Source organism: Branchiostoma floridae, chromosome 18, assembly GCF_000003815.2.
Source record: "Branchiostoma floridae strain S238N-H82 chromosome 18, Bfl_VNyyK, whole genome shotgun sequence".
NCBI lineage: Eukaryota > Metazoa > Chordata > Leptocardii > Amphioxiformes > Branchiostomatidae > Branchiostoma > Branchiostoma floridae.
This window is the reverse complement of record NC_049996.1, coordinates 6,457,968-6,480,582: the sequence shown is the minus strand read 5'-3', so window position 1 is coordinate 6,480,582 and position 22,615 is coordinate 6,457,968. Positions and strand designations below refer to the sequence as shown.

At 42.6% G+C, this 22,615-nt stretch overlaps 1 protein-coding gene across 1 annotated transcript; it reads right to left on the bottom strand.

Annotated features, from left to right (window-relative positions):
- Window positions 1–236: 236 nt before the first annotated feature.
- LOC118406036 (QRFP-like peptide receptor) lies at window positions 237–21,015 on the bottom strand. Its single transcript, XM_035805890.1, has 4 exons — window positions 20,641–21,015; window positions 13,438–13,518; window positions 8,094–8,587; window positions 237–752 (listed from the first exon to the last, which is right to left on the bottom strand). Exons 1-4 carry the CDS (start codon window positions 21,013–21,015, stop codon window positions 566–568), a joined length of 1,137 nt encoding a protein of 378 aa, XP_035661783.1. The 3' UTR covers window positions 237–565.
- Between the last annotated feature and the right edge of the window lie 1,600 nt (window positions 21,016–22,615).

The following is a 22,615-nucleotide window of genomic DNA, read 5'->3' as shown; positions in this document are numbered from 1 at the left end:
TATAAGCCTTTCAATCCATCCAAATAATACTTTGCACTTGTGAGTTTAGAGTAGTCCACATTGTTTTGGGGATTCTGATATCCATGACGATGCACATGTCTTCTGACTTCGAATATTCTGCCAATAAATGTTAGACTAAGGGTGCCCATCAGGGCATCAAGTATTTGTGCTATCACGACTTTATATTAGTTATCAATCAGTACGCTGTCATAGTAAAAACTTCAAGGTGCAGCATCTAAAAATGAACCAGATTTTATTTAATTTGACATGTAAAAGTAAAGGTTCCCAATATTTGTGAAGACGCTACTTCCGGCATATTGTGCTGTACCGAATCTTTTGATATGCTCTATATGGATAGACACTCTGGAAGTCGGACTACCCTGTCAGCTTAGTTTTCATTGACAGAACATCAGGTAGATGACTTTTGATAGATTTTTTCTGCCATAATTCCTATATATCAGGATTAATGCCATAATTCCTATATATCAGTATTAATGCCATAATTCCTATAACGTTATATCATGAATTATTAATGAAGGATTATTAGCATTCTGTATCCTGTAGATCAGATCTGCTGGTTCGGAGGTCCCGCGGGCAGTCTACAGCTGCGTGTGGACGGCTCCAGGGAAGTCTGCAGGGTGTTGGGAGTGATTTGCTGTGGAGAAACTCTGTTCACTCCACATCGCAGCATCGTCATGAAGTTCTTCTTGAAGTTCTCGTTGAGGATGGCGTACACTACGGGGTTGTTGAAGCTATGAAAATGAACAAGACAGTATCATAATCATCAGTTATTCAGCCCGACTATGCTCCGTCATCATGTTTATCGTGTACAATACATCAATGTTACCAATTTAATGTAACATAAAAGTCTCCCAAGCAACAAAGAGTCAAATGGGCAAGTGTGGTTCCTATTTTCATAAAGGGAGATCCCGATGATGTATCTAATTAGTAAATTACCGCCCTGTATCTTTGCTCCCTAGATTGTCTAAAATCTTTTTAAAAATTGTATTTAACATTTGTACAACCATCTGATGTCCCAAAATTTGCTTCATTCTCTATCTATCGGTGGGCGTCCGACAGGTACGCGTTAGATGCCTTGGTAGTGTGCTGGAGTTAATCTTCAAGCAGATCCAACGTCGGATCTGCTTGGCGATTATACTTGAGTGAAACCCCTGGCTCGGACAGTATATCGACTATTTCAATTCTCACAGCCGAGGCAACTGCGAAGAGCGTACAATTTGCGGGGCTTAATTGCAAGGGTCTGTGACTTCAATATGACAGATATTGACCCATTTGTGGCCATGACAATGTATGTTTTGAACCACCCACACCGGGAAGGCCACATAAACATTTTCGATTTGTGGCTCTCCTCAAACAAGAGTCCTCCCTTTTACACTCCTATCCGAGGACGTCCCTAACGAAAAGGATATCTGCTTTGAGATTACAAAACACTTTCTGTTACTAGGATTCGTAGGCGTAATTCTCTATCGACAGCGGATTGCGCGTATTCTTCGCCCTAATACCTCTGTCACATTATCTACGATCTTCGGGCGTATCGATGGAAGATTAGCCATATTTAAGGTCGACAGATGGTTTCGCGTATTTTTCACATGAAAACCGTTCCTGTCACATATAAGCCATACTTTGTACCTTGTACAATTGTTGTGCAATAAAGTTATTATCATAAGCGAGGCTCGGGCGATTGCCGCAAAATCGTCGTCCGATCGATTTCGCCAAATGTCACATAAAGCGAGGCTTGGGCGATCGCTTGTGAATAAATCTATGATAATGAACCTCCCATGACCTCTTGCACGCGGTCAGACCAAACGTTCCACAAAAAGGCAAGAGATCCGTAAATGTTGATTTTTTGGTTGTCGGAATCTTTTTAACTGATTAATAGAATGCGCGGGCATAATAGAAATCATGAAAGAAAGGAAATTGTGTCACAAAGCAAGCCTACATACTACAACAGGGGCCACAATATCAGAATTACCAGCAAGTTTCAAGAAAGTCAATATTTACAAACAAACGGAAGTCGGGCGAACGTCGCCCGACTGACGGGTATTCGCCATCCGATTTACGGTCGATGATCAATAAGTAGGGGTATGATCGCCTATAACTTGGACAACGATTGAGCATAGTTGCACTTGCAGGATGCTCGTATGAAGCACGCCCGACATCACTGACTTTGCACAAGTCGAGCGAGATGTGGAGGAAGGTCGCCAGAGGTTTGATCGATACTCCTGCGGGGCCGTCTAAGTTTTTGCTAGCATCGTCTAATTTTTGGAGGTAAAGTCGGTTTTCAATCGTTGGATTGACGCCCGACTATCAATCGATTATCGACCGATACCTAGGCGAGGTACGGACGATCTGCAGGCGACTCAGTAACGAGCTCTAAGAACTCAAGATCACTGGCAACTTGTCACTTATGTTAAGAACACGTTTCGCTGCACCGCGCTCATCGGCCGACTCATGAAAATCGCCGGCGATCCCTAAAAACCGAGCGCTGATCGAAAGAACACACCGGTGTCGGTGTCGATGCAAATCAATACTGGTGTCGATGTCAATTCATTCTGACCAATGAAAAGGAGTGATACACACCGGGCTGACCGGAATCTATGTGTTATGGCGTCATAATCAACATGGAACGGGGCCTGCTGATTGGTCTGCGGCGCCTGGCTATATGATAATATGTCGATAACGCTGAACATTCAATTGTAGCTGACCGGCTACGATTTACGGAAATGATCTTGAGAAACTGACGCTTGCGTTCTTAGCTAGGAAAAAGCACTCAAAGCTCAATAAATATCCTAACTGATTATTAAGTTTGATCCCCATAACTGTCGATCACTGTTCACCAGGGCCAACGTACTTATCTCCTTACCACTACGAATCCTTGAACAGAAAGTGTTTTGTAATCTCAAAGCAGATATCTTTTTAGGGAAAGATCGCATGGTTTCCCTATATTCAGTGACACCGTCAAAATACGGTCAATCAAGCTTTATTGACACGACAAAAAGTAGCTACCTTTTTATGGTCAACTATAAGCTACAAAAAAAAGAATACAAAATACATTAGAATTCTATTGATTAAACAATATAGGATAATAAGATTCTACTAATTAAACAATATAGGATAATAAGAAAAAAACTCTATACAATCAGGTGTGGCTAAAATAGAGTGTCACTATCTTTTCTAATTACAAAGCAACCTTTTATGTATTTACTTATCTTTGCATTATGATAGCTGTCGGATCTGAAGATATTGTCAAATCTACTTCTGGTATCTATTATCTTGAAATCTGTAGTATTTAGACGCAGGAATGTGAATAACTTATAGCGTAACATATCATACATAGGGCATTTTATGACGAAGTGAAATTCATTTTCAATTCATTTCAATTTCATTATTCAGCAAGAACTCTCTAATCCAAGTGTTGACCTTACCATCAATGCCGTAATGCCTCAGTTTGTGCCCAAGAAGACTGTGGCTTACTTTATCAAATGCCTTAGAAAAGTCCCAGACAAGTAGATCTTCTCGGTGGCCCTTTTCAAGTGTTGCTGAGACCTCATCAACTAGACCCAAGAGCTGGGTCTCGCATGAGCGGCCTTTCCGGAATCCATGTTGTTGGGTACATAGGATCTGATGCTGTTCGCAGTAGGTCATGATGTTGCTTACAAGGATATGTTCTATAAGCTTGCATGGAATGCTGGTTAAAGATATCGGTCGTGATAAGGTCCTGTACATGTCTCCAGTACTGCTGTCTCAACTGCTGTTGGACCTGACGCTTAAGAGACTTGAATGTTTGAAGTAAGTCTTGTCTTCCGTTTTTTTATAATTCTCATGAATTCTATCCCTTCTTCTTATAAGTTTCAGGATTTTGTGGGTTATCCATGCTGGACTCCTCCTAGCACGAATCTTCTTGCATGGGATGAACTCCCGAACTCTTTCCTGTAGACCAGTCTTCAGGTCTGACCACACGGCCTCGACATCCGGTTTGTCAGCATGAGTGGACAGGATTGAGTCAGTTACTTCATGTGTTGCCTGCCGTAAACCGGCCCAGTCAGCTTTGTTGAAACACAGAACCTGGCGTTCTTTCTGGTGGACACGAGCATTTGATATTTGGAGTTCTGCATAAGGAATGTCATGGTCTGACAGACCAGGTACAATTTCAATACGAGGGAACAAAGAAGGATGGGTTGTCACTATACTATCCAGAGTGTTTTCTCCTCTAGTGGGTTTCTCAACTATTTGTTCCATTCCAAGGTCACTGATTATATCCGATGGATATTTGGGTAAGACGAAGCTGGCTTCATAACTTTCTCTCTCCACCCCCCCCCACCCCCCCAGTCAAAGTCAGGAAGGTTGAAGTCGCCACCAAGGACAACAATGGCATAACTGGACAGGCAAGCCAACCTGGCTGACTTCGCCACCTCTTTCAAGACCTTCATGTGGAAGGTAGTAACTGCCAATCAGCAGTCCCTTTTGCCTCTAAGCTTCACCTTGGCCAACACAATCTCACAGTCTCTGTCAAGGCTGGTTTCCTTTGTAGCTTCCAAGAGGTCTGACACGGCTACAAGTAATTGTTCCTGTCTTTTCTGTAAACCTTGGAGAAGCCAGGAGGGAAGATCTCACTGGAGCTGATTTCCGGATTTCCAGCCACGTTTCTGTGCCAAGTATTATATCTGCCTAAGGCTCTGGATAAGATGGTCAAGTTCAGCCACTAAAGTTAACATTTAGTATACGTAGCGGTCTGTTTGCCTGCATGTAATGCAGATTTAGTTTTCAGTAGCGTGGGAATGTGTGGAAGGGGCTTTTTTGGTGCTGTATCTCGAGAACGGATCGTGCGAGCACGAGAATTTTTGGTACATGGGTTGGGGGTGGTGGCCTAACATATCGGACTGCCTATTCGTTCTACTAAAATAGGAAGTAGGTTATTTAGGACGTTGCAGGCTGTAGTTGCTCTGTACGGAAGATATAAATTATGTAGAGGACTGCCATCATCTTTCAGTATGTTTTGAATGGTTCGTAATGTTGCCTGATCTCGCCTCACGGACAGAGAAGGCAAAGACTCTACAGGTATCCCAATGATCTTACAGCAACGCTTTTTTACGCCCTCGAATGAATGGGAAAGGTGATTAGGCAGCCCTCCCCACACTGGACTGGCATACTCTAACAGGGGACGAATAGAAACCAAGTAAATGCGTGTAAGCACATCAGTTGACAGCCCAGCCTTCTTAGCGACAGTCAAGTAGTACATTATTGGACGAGCATTCGACAGCATATACTGGACGTGTGCGTCCCAAGTCAGATCGGAGGAGATAATAAGACCGAAAAGTTTGAATGAACTGACACGTTGTATCTGTAGGCCAGCTACTGCCGAATGGGGAACATTTTCCTTTTTCCTAGCACTGATTACCATATCTTTGGTTTTCTTAGCATTCACAAAAAAGAACAACCTTCATCCCATTCAGCAACAGCGTCCACAGCCTTTTGTGACTGACTGGGTAAAGACCCCATGAACAGTTCTGAGTTGGTGAGATCATCAGCATATTTGACAGGCAGTACAGCCTGAGGCAAACATACATCCAACGAGTTGATACAGATGACAAACAAAAGCGGTGACAACAATCCACCCTGTGGCACACCTGCCAGTACATCATGCGGCTTTGATAAACAGGGACCCCATTTAACCCTTTGAGATCTACCTTCTAAGTAGCTACTGATTATTGACCATAGTGATTGTCTGATACCTATGTCCGCCAAAGATGACAATAGTCGGCTGTGGTCGATGGTATCAAACGCTCGACTGAAGTCGACGAAAACTGCGTGCATGTCCATCTTGGGTTTGTCATTAAGTGCCTCATGTCAAGGCTGTAGAATGTGAATAAGGGCCGTAACAGCAGAACGTTTCGCCATGAACCCATGCTGAGACGGAGCCAGATTCCTTACAGTGTCCTGTAGTAAGGCTTCTCACAGAAGCCCCTCGAATACCTTGCTGACGCAGTTCAACAAGGAGATCTGCCGGTACTCCGCGGGAAAGCTCTAACGAGTGCGACTTTCCAAGGCCGAGGGAAGGTACCGTGTCTAATACATGCGTTGAACAAGTCGCATGGAATTGGGGCCAGTTCCTCATGGAACTCTTTCAGGAGAAATTTGCGTTCGAGCTTAGGCGACCGCCCACCTAAACACATCGTCAAGCCAAGTCATCGTTGAACGAGGGCCGTGTACCGCGTGAATGGCGAGACGTTATACCAGTACTTAAATCAAAACTTCCATCGGTGGGGGAGTTAAGGCCTGTCTGTCTGACGCCTGACGTCTGCTTCATTTCCACGTGGACTTTGTCGGATATCATCACTAACATGGACTCTAACCAGTTCGGCGGCCTACCAGGGAGATCAACGATCCATTGGTTAATGAGTATCCTACACCAACTCAATAAGACTTCTGACCAACTAGGTACAATAATCAGTGTCGTCCTAACTGATTGCTCAAAGGGCCTAAAAATGAGCTAAAAAGTTTTTCGTATAAAAGTTTTGGCCTGAAGCAAACAAAAATTTTAGTATAAAAGTTAGTATAAAAGTTTTTTTGGATGTTGGTTGGTATAAATGTTTATAAGGAAATTTCGAGCGACAATAGCCTAGTAGTTGTTTAACTAATATGGCACACCATCTTGGATTTTGACCAATGACGTCATGAAATTAACAAATAAATATTAAACCATTAAGTGTAAGATATAATAAATGAAATATGTATAATTTAGTAAGAAAACCTAAACTCGCATTGTTTAAATCGAAACCAGCGAATTTTTGAAAATATGTCTCCAAAATATATCATATGAACACAAATAAGTGTGTCAATAAAGCTATTGCCATGGCGACGATTTTATTGTATTGATATTAATGATTAAGTATTAATGATTGTTGTTATCGATATGTCTCTTCATTCTAGTTACATATGTCATGTTTATGTGTCCTAGTATTATGAAATGCTGTGCCCATTAATTATGCAAATTAACCTCTAATAGCCCTTGTTTATGGAAGGCATATCCAAAGTTATCTACATATTAAAACATCACGATGATCCACCAACCCCTTCCAAAGCTATTCCCTTCCAAAAGGATGCTGCAATTGCGCACGCGCGGACGAATTGCTGTGGAATTTCGTGAATTTTTGCCAATCAGATGTATACTTAAAAGTAAGCCTAATATTCTCTCTTTAAGAGTTGCATATGGCATATTTTTGGATATTCTAATATGAAATGCAGTGTATTCATAAACTGTCCTCATTTATCATGCAAATTAGCCCATAATTTGCATGATTAGCATTTGATTATGTCAGGCATCTCTGAAGCTATCTACATTCCAAATATCATACCAAAGATCCGTCAACCCATTCCCGAGTTATTCTCCTCTAAAGGGATGATGCAACTTCGAGTTCCTAACATGCCTGGTGAAAAATTCCTGACATGCATACGAAATTGCAGGAATTCTTGTCAAACGGACGCACACTATACTATTATGCTAGCCCCTGAGGCGTCGCCAAAAATCATGAACATACACAATCATGAATAGGAAAAGTCACCAAGTTCGGTGGCCTAGCGTAAGCCATTAAGAAATTTGGCGCAGGCCACCCCCCTCCCAGTCTGAATAGGGTTAATGAAAGAAGTGGTCCTCCTGATATTTTTTCATAACTAGCTGGAATGATTTACACTTAAACATGCCAACATATTCTATTCTATTACATTAAAGAAACAATATACATACAATGGTCACCGAAAAAAACTGAAAAGGGGGTTTTACAGAACAAAACATAAAAGGTCCGTTTAGACCCCGTTTGGTCATTTTATCGCAAAAAAGTTAAGGTGTTTTAGCGTTACCTCGCAGTTAAAATAAACCCGAGACCCGGCGACAAATAGACGCCATGACCTACCCATGAACACACGGACAAATGCATCCCGTAACCCGGTAGTCAACCGGGACAAATTTGTAGCCTTGGAGCCCGGCAGGCGCAAAACTCTTGCGGGCACAGGTGCAAATGGAACCGAAGCATAACTTTGAGTCTTACGACAGAAAGGCGGACAACAACAATCACCTGTTGCTGAAAGCAATCAGCTGCACAATGGCGATCAGTAGCTTGGCAGATTTTTCGTCCAGTCGAAGTCCATTCAATTCGTTCATGACAGTGACAGTGTGGAAGGGTAGCCAGCAAACGGCGAACAGCAACACGACAACCACCAGCATCTTGACGGCCTGACGCTTGCGGCGAACGGAGTTGCCGTGCGCGAAGTTTCCGGTCACACCGACTGGCTGCTGCACCCACAGGCGGTGAGCGATGCGGATGTACAGGCTGGTCATGGTGAGCAGAGGGATGATGAACAGAACGACAAGGTTGAAGATGGTGTAGGATGTCTGCTGAGTTTGCCCCCACCACTTTTCCTGACAGGTCACGAAGCGCTGCTCGTACAGGAAGTCGTGAATCTCCTCCGCCTTGTGGACGAAGAGCATGGGCGTGGCCACGCCGACAGAAACCACCCACACCAGAGCCAGGATGATGCCGGCTCGGGTCTTACTCAGGAGGTACTTGACCTGGAGGATGAACATGAAAGTTGTCATGATATTATCTATATACATGTACAAGCAAAAGTAATCGACCTAAATGCATTATTATAGTGATAGCATAGCTCCAGATGTTTTGTCTATTCAGTTGTTCACTTGTAGCACCACTTGTAATAGTATCTAGTCTTTAGTATCTCATGTAATACTATCGAATCACTGCATTTAGCCCATGAGGGCAAGAGCATGTAAATAAAGATCATCATTATCAAACTCCAGAAACGGCACAGTAGTATTCTAAAATAGAGTTCCACAAACACATACCCTCCCATTCAAGACTTTAATATTTCATTCATGTACTGATAAGGAATACCTGAACGGCTGCATTAACGTGTATTTGTAGCAGTTGGAAATTCCATTTTATCCATCCCAGCTTACTCTAGTTATGGTGTCCACAACGAAACACACATACATACACATCCCGCTGCAGTACCGTAGGAATACGTCAGCTAAACAATTTTCTAGCTACTTTTCAAGTCTGTGAAGTCGTATAAACTGCCATTCCAAGGGCACATATGGTGAACAGGACATGTCAGGAGATTCGAACCTAGGATCTGGGCTAAACACCTTATGCTGTTGACTCACATCCAAACCCACACCATAGTCACAACACCATAGCACTACTGAGTTATTCTCTTTCAATGTCGGCCACCGCAATTTAAAACAAACCGCTAGGGGGCCAAACCTACCCCACTTACTCCCTGAGACCTATCAACCACTAAAATATCATGATCCTAGAGCTTGCAGAAAATTTGACCGCTAACTTTAAAACTCCGCTGCAGTACCGCAACTTGCCACCAGAAGTCCCACTTTTAAACTTAAATTTGTTGTGAGTCATGTGACATTTGTTTTCATACAGCCTGTATAGAAACACTTGATGGCAATAACCTGACTGACGGCTGGCCGTGTAAGAAATGTTCTGGGACTGATAACTACTACAGTAACTGCAAACCACGGGTAATCGCGCCATTCGTGTGTTGTGCTTCAGTCAGAAAACAGCACAAAGAAGAAAATAGGCAAACGCTGTTGCAGGGTGGTGACCAATACAAGGAAAGTTGACTTCGCACTAGCCTTAGCCGGACAGATCGGACGGTAGAGCAATGCTGTGTCTATCGAGGAAAAGGTTTCAACCTTTTACACCACCATCACTGCACTTGTCGAAAGACACTTTCCTATGGGTATTAAAACCGTGACAAAGACCACCAAGATCTGGATGACTGACAGAGTCAAAAGGGCGATCATCAAACGGTAAATAGAATTCCAGCGACATGGTAAATCGGCCATTTCGAGACGCCTTAGAAACAAGATGAAGAATGTTATACGACAAGCTAAGAACTTGAACTATCGCAACTACTGTACATTCAACACCTGAGACACGAACATCCTAGTAAAATGTATGTAAATGTAAACATATGCATCAATATGGATCTTGGAAGAGCGTGCGAGAGGTCTGGGCCTGTCACAACAGGTGGACCATCTACTGTGGAAGTGGCAGAAAGCACCAACAAGCACTTTTATTTATCTATTTATCTATTTATTTGTTTATTTGTTTAGCTGTTTACAAACAACCAGGGCTGCCCAACTAGCCATAGGCTATTGCCAATGGCTAACCCTGGGAGAGAAGAATGTTACATATAATGTTAAATACATGTTACATATACAATCACTGTAATAAACATTATTAGTATAATATCACTAGCATTTGAAGCAAAATGGCTACAAATATTACATTATGTATACATATATATATATATAATATGTACACATGGAAATCACATAGCATGAGGTAGTACTGACGTTAGTGAAGGCCTAGGTCACAATTGGCCCGGTGCCCGTCAGGGATGTAGCCCCGGCCGGGCTCTGAAGTCGGGCGGATATCAGCTGTTTACCGGCTGTCGTGGTCACAATCAAACGTTGCCTTCACGCTGCCCCGGTGGGGGCCTGTAACATCTAGATTTCGTCGGCTCCAGGATTCGTCCAAAAACGTACGTCAATCATGGTGATTGATAGGACAGAAAACAGTTATTATGCACGCCCATGTTTCCATATTGGGGTCGACCTCGTGAGACCTCGAGAGACTCTAATTGCGAGAGTTTGAAACCCAGAAGTGACCGCTGCACTCCCCATGATAAGGACGCCATATGGATGCTATTAACACGTAACTAGAATGTGACGCTACACGAAAACAACTGAGAATTAATCCCACATTTACTACCATTCTTTACATCATTACGCAAAATGCATTTTGAGCCTGATATGCAAGTAACCGTGTGAACATCGAAGTATCATTATCAATCATTCGTTTAGGTAACTGCAACATCAGGAGCTGAATAAATTCTTACAAAACTCTTGCGGGGAGATAAAAAGATGTCGGCCTTCTAACCACGAAAACAACATGCAAGATATATAGTCTCCTCCCTCGAAAACAGGAAGCTCCGTTTTCTGGATATCTAGGACGCGTCTTCCTGCTGAGGCCGTTTTCTGGATATCCAGGATTCGTGCGAAATTCGCTGGGTCAACTGATGTCTGCGACATGAGGCCCACTTCTCTATTGTCTGTGCTGGCTAAGCTGATGGAGCGATGCATCCTGAAGAGACTTCTTTCTTCCTTACGCGCCGTCATTAAAGACCAGAACGCGTACACGAGGGGCTCTTCAACAAACATCGCTTTTGTGCGTATGGTACAAACTGGCTAACTGATTCTAAGAAGCCAACCCTGGTCAGAACTTTGTTTGCTGACACGTCTAAAGCCTTCGATCGAGTCGATCATGCCATACTGCTACAGCGTGTGATCGATATCCAGGCTAGTCCACACATGGTGACTTGGATCCACAGCTACCTCAGCGGTCGGCGTCAGAGAGTAGTAGTAAACGGCGCGGCCAACACCTGGAAGGAGCCAACATCTGGTGTCCTAAGACCAGCGTCGTCGACTTAGTCTACGTGTCCCTCGTGCGCCCAGTCTTTGAATATGGCCATGTCCTCCTTGTAGGTTGTAGCAAAGAACAGAAACTCGCAATGTAGAGAGTCCAACAGCAGACTCTACGGATAATCAGCCGAGCGGGCTGGCGTGATGTGTCCGACCTACCCACTCTCAAGGCGCGACGTGAGGATGCTGCCGTCAGACTCTTCAGGCAGATGTTGGAAGTTGACCATCAACTACATGATTTGACCCCCCCCCTCCAGAACTACTGCTACAGGACGCTCACTGTGAAACAAAAACACCATCTCCATTCCCCAGTAAGAACTAAACGACTTCAAAACTCTTTCTTGCATATATCAATCTGTACAACAAGACTATAGACACTTAGTTCGCAATGACGAGTACTTAATGTCAGGGATGCTGTATACTATTTTCATATATACTGTTTTCATATTGTTTTTATGTACATATGCGGACGGAGTGGGTTACGCGTCTATTGTAAATTCCAACACCATTCAGGCTACCGTTATGTGTATGTCTGTTATGTTGAATAGATGAAGGAAATGAAATGAAATTATAAAATGCCTAAGACCATACCTGAACAGGCAAGCGCTATTGACAATTTATACTACACTGTTCTTCTCCCCCACATTAACACTGGGGGACCAGGGAGGGAAGAAGGCATTGCCAAACTCCAAAATGTGCAATACGGGGCAGGCAGGGTAATACTAGGGTGCGACCACCACTCTAGCTGACTGGGCTGGGCCCCTGTAGGGCAGGACCACAAGATAACTAAGACTGTCTTTACTCAGATCTCATCATCACCGCAGTCTGGGAGGCAAGCAGGAACAGAACTGACTGGAGATGTGTATGCCGGGGCACCGCGATCCTCCTGGGAGCAGGCGGAGATGAGACCTGCAATTTGGTATGAAGGTACAGGACATGTGCCCACGGTATTTTCTTTCCATTTTGGGCATACATGAATTGAAAATTGTTGAATTTGGGGATTTTTGTGCCAATTTTAGGCTAAAATGTATAGTACACGGTTTCGGCTACTTTGCCTTTGTATGAAAACCAAAAATGACCTGAACTTTGGTTTAAGGGTGCATACAGTATGTGCCCACACATTTATGATGTGCATCTCTTAAAAATTGTTGAATTACGGATTTTATAACATTTTAAAAAAAAATGTATATTTTGGCTATCTGTGCTATGATAAAGCCAAATGATCTAGCACTAGGAATGGGACATGGGCCACGTAGCCCAGTCCATTTTGCATAGATTGGGTGTTCTGGAAGAATCCATTTGAGTGAAATGATGCTGATATGGAACTATAGGATTGTCCTAAGGCATCTCCTGGCGTGACCACGTCACAAATGAAGAGCTCATGCGAAGAGCTCTGGCCAGTGAGACAGTCAGAAAAAGAAGATTGAGATTTGTCGGACATGTTTGTCGCCTATCCGACGAAAGACCAGCAAAAATGGGCTTGTAAGGGTACCCATCCTAGAGGTAGGCCTAAAATTACACTAAGACATCTTGAAAGAGGGAAGGGAAATGGGTCTGAACAACATGGAAAGCATGGCGGTAGATGCTCAGAACCACATCCTATGGAGAAAGTACGCTCACCGAGTTGACCGATGCAACAGTGTTGCGAGAGGTCTAAGCTAAGGTAGCACGTTTAGCCGACACCAGGAATCAGGGTTCTGGTATTTTGGGGTGTATAATGTTCCTATGACATGGTATCAAGATTTAAAAAAAGTCTCCAGAAAGAAGAGCATACGCCTCCCCTGGCCTAGAAGCCCAACAAATGGAGCCTGCCATACTGTTTGAGCTGTTGCCATGACTGTGGTAATTTTTACCTCCGTCCCATCTGAATAAACCCCGAGGCAATGTATCGCTGTTACCTTGAGCGGATGGATGATGGCGTAATAACGTTCGATGGCTATCCCGGTCAGAGTCAAGATACTGGAGGCCACTGCGATGGTCTGTAGGAACAGGAACACAGAAACAAACTTGTTGCATTGTGCTGGTTGGTGATTTTAAGAATTGGGTTGTATTTTGGTGTCATAGGCAATTTTTATGACACAAAAATACTAACTTTTCTTAGGGAATCTTTAAGAAGAAGAATGTTATTCAGTGAACATAAACGTTTACAATAAATAGACACCATTCTGATGCTATTGAACATCAACCCATCAAGAAACAAACTTCCAACTCTTGATTGTTACGATCTGATCGGATTTAACATTGACCATGCCTGTCATTACGTCACAATGAACAAGGCGGGTCGGAATCTTGCTTGCGAAAAACTATTCCAGTCGGGCCTCCATGTACCAATTTTACTACCAATGCAGGCTTTGGAAGCCTAGTATTTGAACCAAATCTCTGTTACTCCTCTGTTACTGTATTAGACCAAGATTATGTACGATTTGGCGTGTGGCAATACTTGGGTCCTCACCCATATATTTGTATATTGGGCATACAGTCCTTTGAAATAATTTGTTAACAACTTTTTCACAAAAATTTATATTCTTGAAACGTCCATCCTTCAAGAATATACATATGAGTGATACACCTTTCTGAATTTACTTTTGTACGTGATTATGCAAATAATTTAATTTTTGAGTGGAAATGTTTTGTACTGGTTCATAGCTGGTGAATCTGTCCCATACTTTCACACACATGTCCTTACTTGTTTGAGTACATGTACATCAGATTTCAAGACACTCGACACCAGAATCAAATCAGACTACAGACTTTTAGATTTGACATCTCTAACACTGTAGAAACATAGACATAATAGAAGATTGCTTTCTTATCAGAAAAGATACTGAAATGTTTAGCCCCATCTGATTGTATCAAGATAATGAGATTTCACGAATATGTTACTGCCTTCATTGCTTAGTAAGTAAAATGTTTACCTCCGTAAAACGGAGGGTTTGCATTGACTGCCGTTTGTATGTCAGAGCGATGTTTGTCAGCAAGATAACTAGAACGCATAGATGGAATGTTTTGATATTTGGTATGTGAGTATGTTGCTATAAGACAAAGAAATGGTATAAATTACACTTCAGTCGGGTACTATGTCTGCGTGTTATGGTACTGCAGCGGAACTTCCGGTTTTGATATTCTGTGTTTTGGACCTACTCTGGTCATATTTTTCAGTGGTTCAGTACTCTTAGAAAGGATAATAAGTTTCGGACCCCTATTGATTTCCCTTGGGCGATAGAGATTAATTTTGTGTCAGATTTGACAAGGAAAGACTCAAGAAAATTAAGGGGTCAAGGGATCGCGATGACTGTTGGTATGTAGATGGCTTATGTAGTGATTTACACACGTGTAGGTTTGTTAATCAGGTAGTTATTTGCATAATGTAATAGGTAAGTGTAGGTGGGTAGGTCTTTGGAAGATAAAGAAATGCTATGAAGCTTTTTTTCTCTAATGGCTTCTTACGGTTTTACGTTTCTTACGGATGTTTGTACTTTTTTTATTTATTTTTATTAAGAACAACAACAACAAAGGTACATTTGTCAACCACTAAGACTAGTGTTTGTACAGTCGAGCACTATTGCACATGGAGGGATAACATATACTGGTGTGTCTGGACGAATTACATGTGTAACTTAACATGCAGTACATGGGCAGTGGAACAGTCAGGAAAGACAAATACATGTAGGACATTTGTCAAAATACTGGGAAACCTTAAGGAATATGTACAGTCTGTTACTACACTATGATCAAACATGGAGTAGTCTAACAATAGGTGGGGTTGATGCAAAAAAATCAATAATAAATTTGTCAATCAATCTACATTGGCTGTCAGTCTACTATTGTATATCCGTTCTTCGAAGTCCTTTTCAAAGACATTAAAGAGGTTAGTTATGCACAAGTGTGGGTCTTTTCTATGCCAGATCCAAGTTTTAAAGATTGTTTAAAGATGTTTGTACTTTGAAAGTAGGGTGTAGTGTGGCTATTGCGTAATTATATTTCAGCCATACATAGTATGGTGAAATATATTGTATTCGTAATGTTTCTTTCTTTCTCCTGTCAAATCTTCAAAGTGATTCATCTCCGCCGTTCCTGGACCGAATGACCTGAAATTCGGCACAGGGGTAGAGTGGGCCAATACCTTGATGCTTTTTTTCTCATTTTGTTCATATCTGCCTTTAAAATGATTTTATTGAGGTTTTTTGGTCATGTTTTGACCAAAACGGTATAATCCCCCCCCCCCCTGTACCCTTGTATTACAATTAAATGACCTGAAATTTGGTATAGATAGACAGTGGATATTAGGTAAAAAGTTTCAAGTAAAAGTTTTCACATAAAGTACTTTCAAATGATTAATTTTGGCACTTTTCTGAGGGGAAATTTGTTTTCTTTTGGCCGGAGAGATAAATGAATCAAAGACCTAGCCAATCAGCGAAGAGGAGGCCGAAGGCTAATTAATATTCCTCATGATCCCGTATATAGCAGTGTTCCCGCCAGAATTTTTTTACAGCGTTGGGGGCCCCAGGGGAGCGAAGCCCGCCTGAAGCCCTTGCATTTTAGACTATTCAGAAGGCTTTATATTGTATCAGTTCTTAGGGGCATATCTACGATAATCGCAGCAGTCACTTAACTTCTCTTCAGGAGTTTAGCGTAACAGTATTTCAGGTCAAACCGTCAAAGGCAACTAAAAACAAACTTTAACGTTACTGAGTTCAACAGTACTTATAACTTGCCATCCGAAGTTGAAACGCTAGCGATGGTATTTTCGCTGCGCTGTTAGCTCCGTGCGACTGTTGTTGACGGTCTTATAACAATATATTTTGCCCCCCTGTACCCTGGTATTACAAGTGAATGACCTAACATTTGGTATAGATAGGCATAAGATAGTTGGTAAAATGTTCCAAGTAAAATTTTTGGCATAAAGTACTGTAAAAGGCTTAATTACAGCACTTTTTTGAGGGGAAATTGGTTTTCTTTCGTTCTCCATGCCGTGACCTTTCGGACGTTCACCCCACAGAGCCGATATCTGCACCTGCGTCTAGCCGGCAGGAAGAGTTAATTCAATTAATGGTTCAGCCAATCAGCGAAGAGGAAAGCGAAGGCTAATTAATATTCATAAGCGGGACCACACAATACGGTAACTTGAAGACTCAGGCTGTACAGACTTCTCGCCAGGATTTTTTCAAAGCGTCGGACAGGGGTCCGGGGGCCGCCGAATGTCCCTGGCGGGGTCTTTGAACTTTGAACTTTATTAAAATCACCACTTTGCAGGCAATTTAGCCTGAATTGTGTTGGTGTTTACAAGCTTCGTTATTAAACATTGTTTAAAAAGTTATTACAATTTTAAAGGCATACTTTACATTGACTTATAATTTTGCTTAAAAACACAAATTACAGACGTTTACTATACAATATGTGTAACAATGAGTTCGGTACACGTCATACGGATGTGATAGTGCGTTAATTGTCATTCAACAGAGCAAGGGCCCTGGGGATAAACGATTGCGAATGTCTGTTGGACCGGCTCAGTGGCAGCTTAAAACGGGGAGCCCGTCGTAGCTGGTACTGACACTCTGTAGCCGGCTGCAGGAACTCCTGGCAAGGGTGAGTGGCGTCAGCCACCACCCTTCTCAGTTCACGTACAGTCGCATCCCGTCTCCGGGACTCCAAGGTAGGTAGCTGTTCGTAGGGTATACCGATGATCCTGCAACAGGACCTCTGGACTTTCTCCAGCTCTTCAGCCAGACCGCGGGGTAGACCTCCCCACACCGGTGAGCCGTACTCCAGTACTGGGCGGATGAATGTCTTGTAGATCTGGAGAAGTACGTCTGCTGGTAGCCCGGCTCGTTTGGACAGTCGCAGGTAGTGAATCCTGGGGCTGACTTTCGACAACATGTACTCAATGTGTGGGCCCCAGGACAAGTCGTCGCTGACTATCACTCCAAGGAGTTTGAACCTCCGCACACGCTCTACGTTCTCCCCGTTCAAAGTAAGTGGAGGGGGGTTCACTGCCTCCTTACGACAGCTGACCACCATGTCTTTGGTCTTTTTCACATTAGCTGCCATACTGTAGGACTTCGCCCAAGAGTCAACTTCATTGATGGCAAGTTGCATTTGGCCTGGTAGCGATCCCATGAGAAGTTCTGTGTTTGTCAGGTCATCAGCGTACTTAACTGGGGCTACACTGATCGGGATGCCTTTGTCAAGACTGTTCATGGCCAGGACAAACAGAGATGGCGAGATGATCCCACCCTGAGGTGTTCCGGCGAGTACTGGGCGTGGCGAGGAGATACACGAACCCCACCTGACACGCTGTACACGGTCCAGGGGCAGGGCCACGGTGGGGGGACCCAGGTGTGCGAAGCCCCCCGGAAGCTTTTGCATTTTAGACTATTGAGAAGGCTTCTTTTATCCGTTTTTTTAGGGCCATATCTACGATGATCGTAGCAGTCACTTACTTCTCTTCAGCAGTTTGACTTAAGAATATTTCGGGTCAAAGCTTCAAAGACAACTAAAACCTCATAAACAACAAACTTTACTTAGCTCAACGGTACTTGTAAATATTGTCCGGGTTGCCATCCTTAGTTGAAGCGCTTATTCATAGCGCTAGTATCTTCGATGCGCCGTTAGCCGCCGTGCGACTTTTGTTGACGGTCTGATATCCCTGCGTCGCCGCCTCGCTGATATTCCCACGGACATGTTTCAAGAAAAATGCCTGGCAAAAAACGCTGTTCTGCGTCAAATTCTATTCTATAAAACATGTGGGACTCAGTGTTACAGTCTAAATATTTTGTAGAGGCACCGCTGTGGGAAAGAAGGTCCAAGCAATGTAATACATCACGTAGTATGAAGTTCGCTGTCAACTGGCACACGACTGTTTGAAACTCTAAGTCTAATTAACAGCCGTGTTTGATTGATAGCCGGCGGCCCTTTGATCAAGTCGGCGAAAGGTGCGTTAGTTAGACAGTTTGCGTTTAGTTTTGATACGTAATTATAAGTTAGACAGTGGCGAGAATGAGTATTTTCTCATCAATATTTCTCTTCAGAATCATTTGAACTTAATTGTACATCTAAACAATTGGCTTACCTGTGCAATGTTTATATGAGTCAAGATCAGTGTACTGAAATGATGTATAACGTATTGCTAATAGTCTTGAAATAGATCAGCATTTTCTCTATAGTGGCCACATTTCTATCACTGGACTGGAAAGAAAACGGCTGTATTTTCTCCAGAGCAAATGTAGGTGTTTCCTGTGCTGTTGTTGTTTGACATAAACTTTGAACATTGAAATTGTAAGTAACTTTGAACTGCCAGAGTTTCAGCCCAATAAAACACTCTCAGCGCCAGGGTATGAACAGACTGACCTCCGAAAAGAAATCCTCGAACAAGGTTCAATCGTATCTTCCGGGTCTGGCAGGAAGTTGTTAAACTAAAATAAGATTAGGCTCGATGGCTGATTGCATACAAAGTAAAACAGTTTAACAGTTTTACAGCTTGAAGAAAACAAACGCTCCTACTACACAGTACCTGCACCTGATTGATAATTATTAAATCGTATGCCCTACTTGAATAAAAAAAGTTCACTGCAATAATAAATGTACCCACCTCACAAGGAGCTTATACTTTTTTTATACTTACACCTAGTTATCGTACTGAAAATTGTTAATGACATTACATGAAGTCATTCAACAATTTTCAGTCATGATGAAAATTTTCTGAATGGAAGGTGTGATTATTGTCATTTTCTGAAAAATAGAAGCAAGCTCTGTTTTGACCTGGAATCAATTCACAATACTAGTCCACTTTGGGGGATAATGTACTGTTAAGATGTTCCATTTTTGCGCAGGGGTGATTTGGAACAGTCCAATGTTGCGTGGGAAGGGGTATGGCTGAAATATGCTGTATTTTCTCTCAAGCAAATGTCGGCCTTTCTAGTAGTGTTATATGATGGTAGTTGCGTCATGCCGATGCAAGCCTGCAGCGTGTTTGTGATGTGGTTCGTACGTGTCTGAAGTATTCAAAAGGAGAACACGACAATCATTGGAGACCAGGACAGCAAAGGATCGAGAAAGGAAGAGAAAGGTGAAACTTTTAGTCTAAGCAGTAATGTGATTTGAAAGTATCGCAAGTAGAAGAATGGGAATAATTGATTGCGCAACTTTGAAAATGTTTTCTAAATTATTAGGACGCGGTATCTGTAAACGCGTAATAGAGACAAAATGAACGAAGACAGAAAATCACGTGGTGTCCGATCGCATGACCCAAGGGTCCGAACTAAGTCTTTTAGTTGTTGCTAATTGCTCAAAATCTCCCAGAAGGGGCGAATTTTTGCCCAAATTGTACATTTGCTGATGTTGTGCAAATCAGTTCCTTATTAGTATATTTGTTTGTATGAATGTGTTTCATTTATTGAAGTCCAATTATTGAAAACAATGGAATTATACAATTTCCTCATGATTATGTAAAAACGGACGCAGACTATACTAGCCTCTGAGGCGTCGCCAAAAGGTTCAATGATAATGTGGTTTATAGGGACGTGTATCTTACGTTTGGGAAGGGTATACATGTACTACACGGCATTGTTGAACAACGTTACCGTACAAAGTGCAGCAGGGTATGTTTGATAGATTATGTTGTAGTCATTGATGAGATTGTTTATAGGGATTGCACATTACACAAAGGGTTTACACAATGTAGTGGATTACATTGTGGAACAAAGAATGCTTCGTCATTACCTGCATGAAATGCAGAACTGGTTTAGTTTTCTGTTTCGTGTGTCTGTGTGATATGTCTCCAGAACGCAGCGTACTATTGAGTTAACATTTGGCACATGGGCTGGGGGTCGTGGCCTGACGGCCAGGTTTGATTTTTGGTTTGTCTGCCTACGGCTGCATTCTCAAAATAGGTGGCAAAGTATGGTCCTGACTCTGTCTGGACTTTGACTTTTCTTGTAAAACGAGCCTTGGTTTAGTATCTATAAAATCGGCATCTTAGCAATGGTGCACTGTCTGTGTGACATGTGTAATGACAACTCCATATGGACACACTTGACTTATTTCCTCAGAGTAACTAATAATTTCTAATCTGACCATCTCACAAACAAAATATGACACCATACCTGTATAAACGGAACCAACTTGCACATGAAGTCCCCGAGTATCCAGCTATGTAGCATATTTTGCATCAAGGTGACAGGAATGCAGACTATGGTGATGAACAAATCACTTGCAGCAAGCGAACATATGAAGATGTTCATTATTGTGCGCATCACCTTGTTCTTCCAGACAACGACCACGACAAAAGAATTTCCGAGCAACGCTGCAAGAAAGATGATGACGTAGAAAACTAAGGTGACGGTTTTTGCACCGGGCGACAGTTCTGGAACATAGACAAGAGGAGGCAGCCCGAAGCGTTCTATGAATTCCTTTTTAGTAATGTTATGCTGTCGTAACAGTTCGTGCAAAATTGTCTGCGTTATGTTTCCCAACATCATCGTGATGTCTCCCTGTTTTTAGACGCAAGGTGGCAGATGCGTCGACTCTCCTCTCAGGAAACAAACAGCTGAGAGATCTGGCTGCTGATCTGACCACAGCGCTGCGGCAGTGACTACTCGGACCGTCCCAGGCGAGCACACTTCAGCAGGCCAGGTGGAATGGAGACGATTTTCACTTACACAAATGTTCGCCGCCCTGTATTTTTTCAGCGCTCTGCTCTTGCAGTACAGAGCGTCCGGGCAAATACCCTATCGTGGGCGAGTATTGAAGCAAGAAGGAGCCAATCAAACCGCCTGGCAGTGATGACGGTGGGGCAGCCATGGCAACGCCGTTACATCTGCCAAGACAAAATTGAATTCCATTCTTGAAAACGGAAATAACACCCTTTGAAAAGAAATAAAAGATGATGTTGGTTTCAGGCAAGGGTAGGTGAGCTTAATAAGGAACATATTGTGTGATACTGTACAGAAGGGTATTGTATTTGCGCCGAGCAAAGGATGCGATCAAAAGCAAACGCTAATCGTTGCCTACTTAATGAGACACCATTTTGCCAAATTGCCTTTGCTTCCTGTTTCCGGTGCCAACATCCTACCGACGTTCATAACAGGTGTAAATAAACTCCACCAAAGTAATGGAGTCCAGGAACTGATATTCTGCCATTTAATTAAGCAAACAGTCACGACGTACATGGCAACGTTCTGCATTTTGTGAATATGATACAGTGCGTACAGATGCGTGAAGGAAGGCACAAAAACATGACTACAGGGAAATAGTGTACATGTTTACTTACTATTACTATGCTGGGAAATGTTTGGCTAGATTCAAACAGATAGACTAGACCCAAGGTTACCGTATGAATGACGAAGACACTGATATTTCAAACTTAGAGCAGGAGTACCTTAACGATTTGCCCCCGACATGTCTATGAAAACAGAAATGGCGATATCTTTGCAACAAGATGTATTATCTTTTCCTCCCATTAATGACATATTCACATGAAAAGTACTCAATATTTTGTTTAAATTCGTCTACTCAATGACTTTGAATATATAAAACCTACGAGAAATAGTTGGATTTTCTCATGTCTTGTTTAATTGTAACCAATTGAATATGTAAATCAGGTTTTCCTTCAATTGCAATTGATCACTTCCTGTCATGATCACTCCACTGTGAAGTTGCCTAGGATTGAAAATACGTTACTGCGAAGACAGGCCGAAAACAATACATCCTGGTCAATACACCCCTCTTCCAATGCCCCATTGAATTGCCCCAGAGCACAATGGAAAAGGATGAAGAAAGACTGAATGCAGCTATAGGACTTTCCAAACTATAGATGCAGAACCCAGTGACTGATGATGATGATGATTGACCTGGAATGCCTGTCGGATACAGTTCATAACTGACAACTGCACATGTGAACTTCGCTTCCTGTCGCTCCCACATGTCACTTCTTTTCATTCTGTGTTGACATGTGTCTACACAAAGCACATGGAAACTGCGTACACAAACAAACAAAAAACAGACCGATAATGATCAATCGTCTGTACGGGTACGGATCCGTAGCTTCGTTCCTTTCGTGATATTTTACATTAGCCTGTG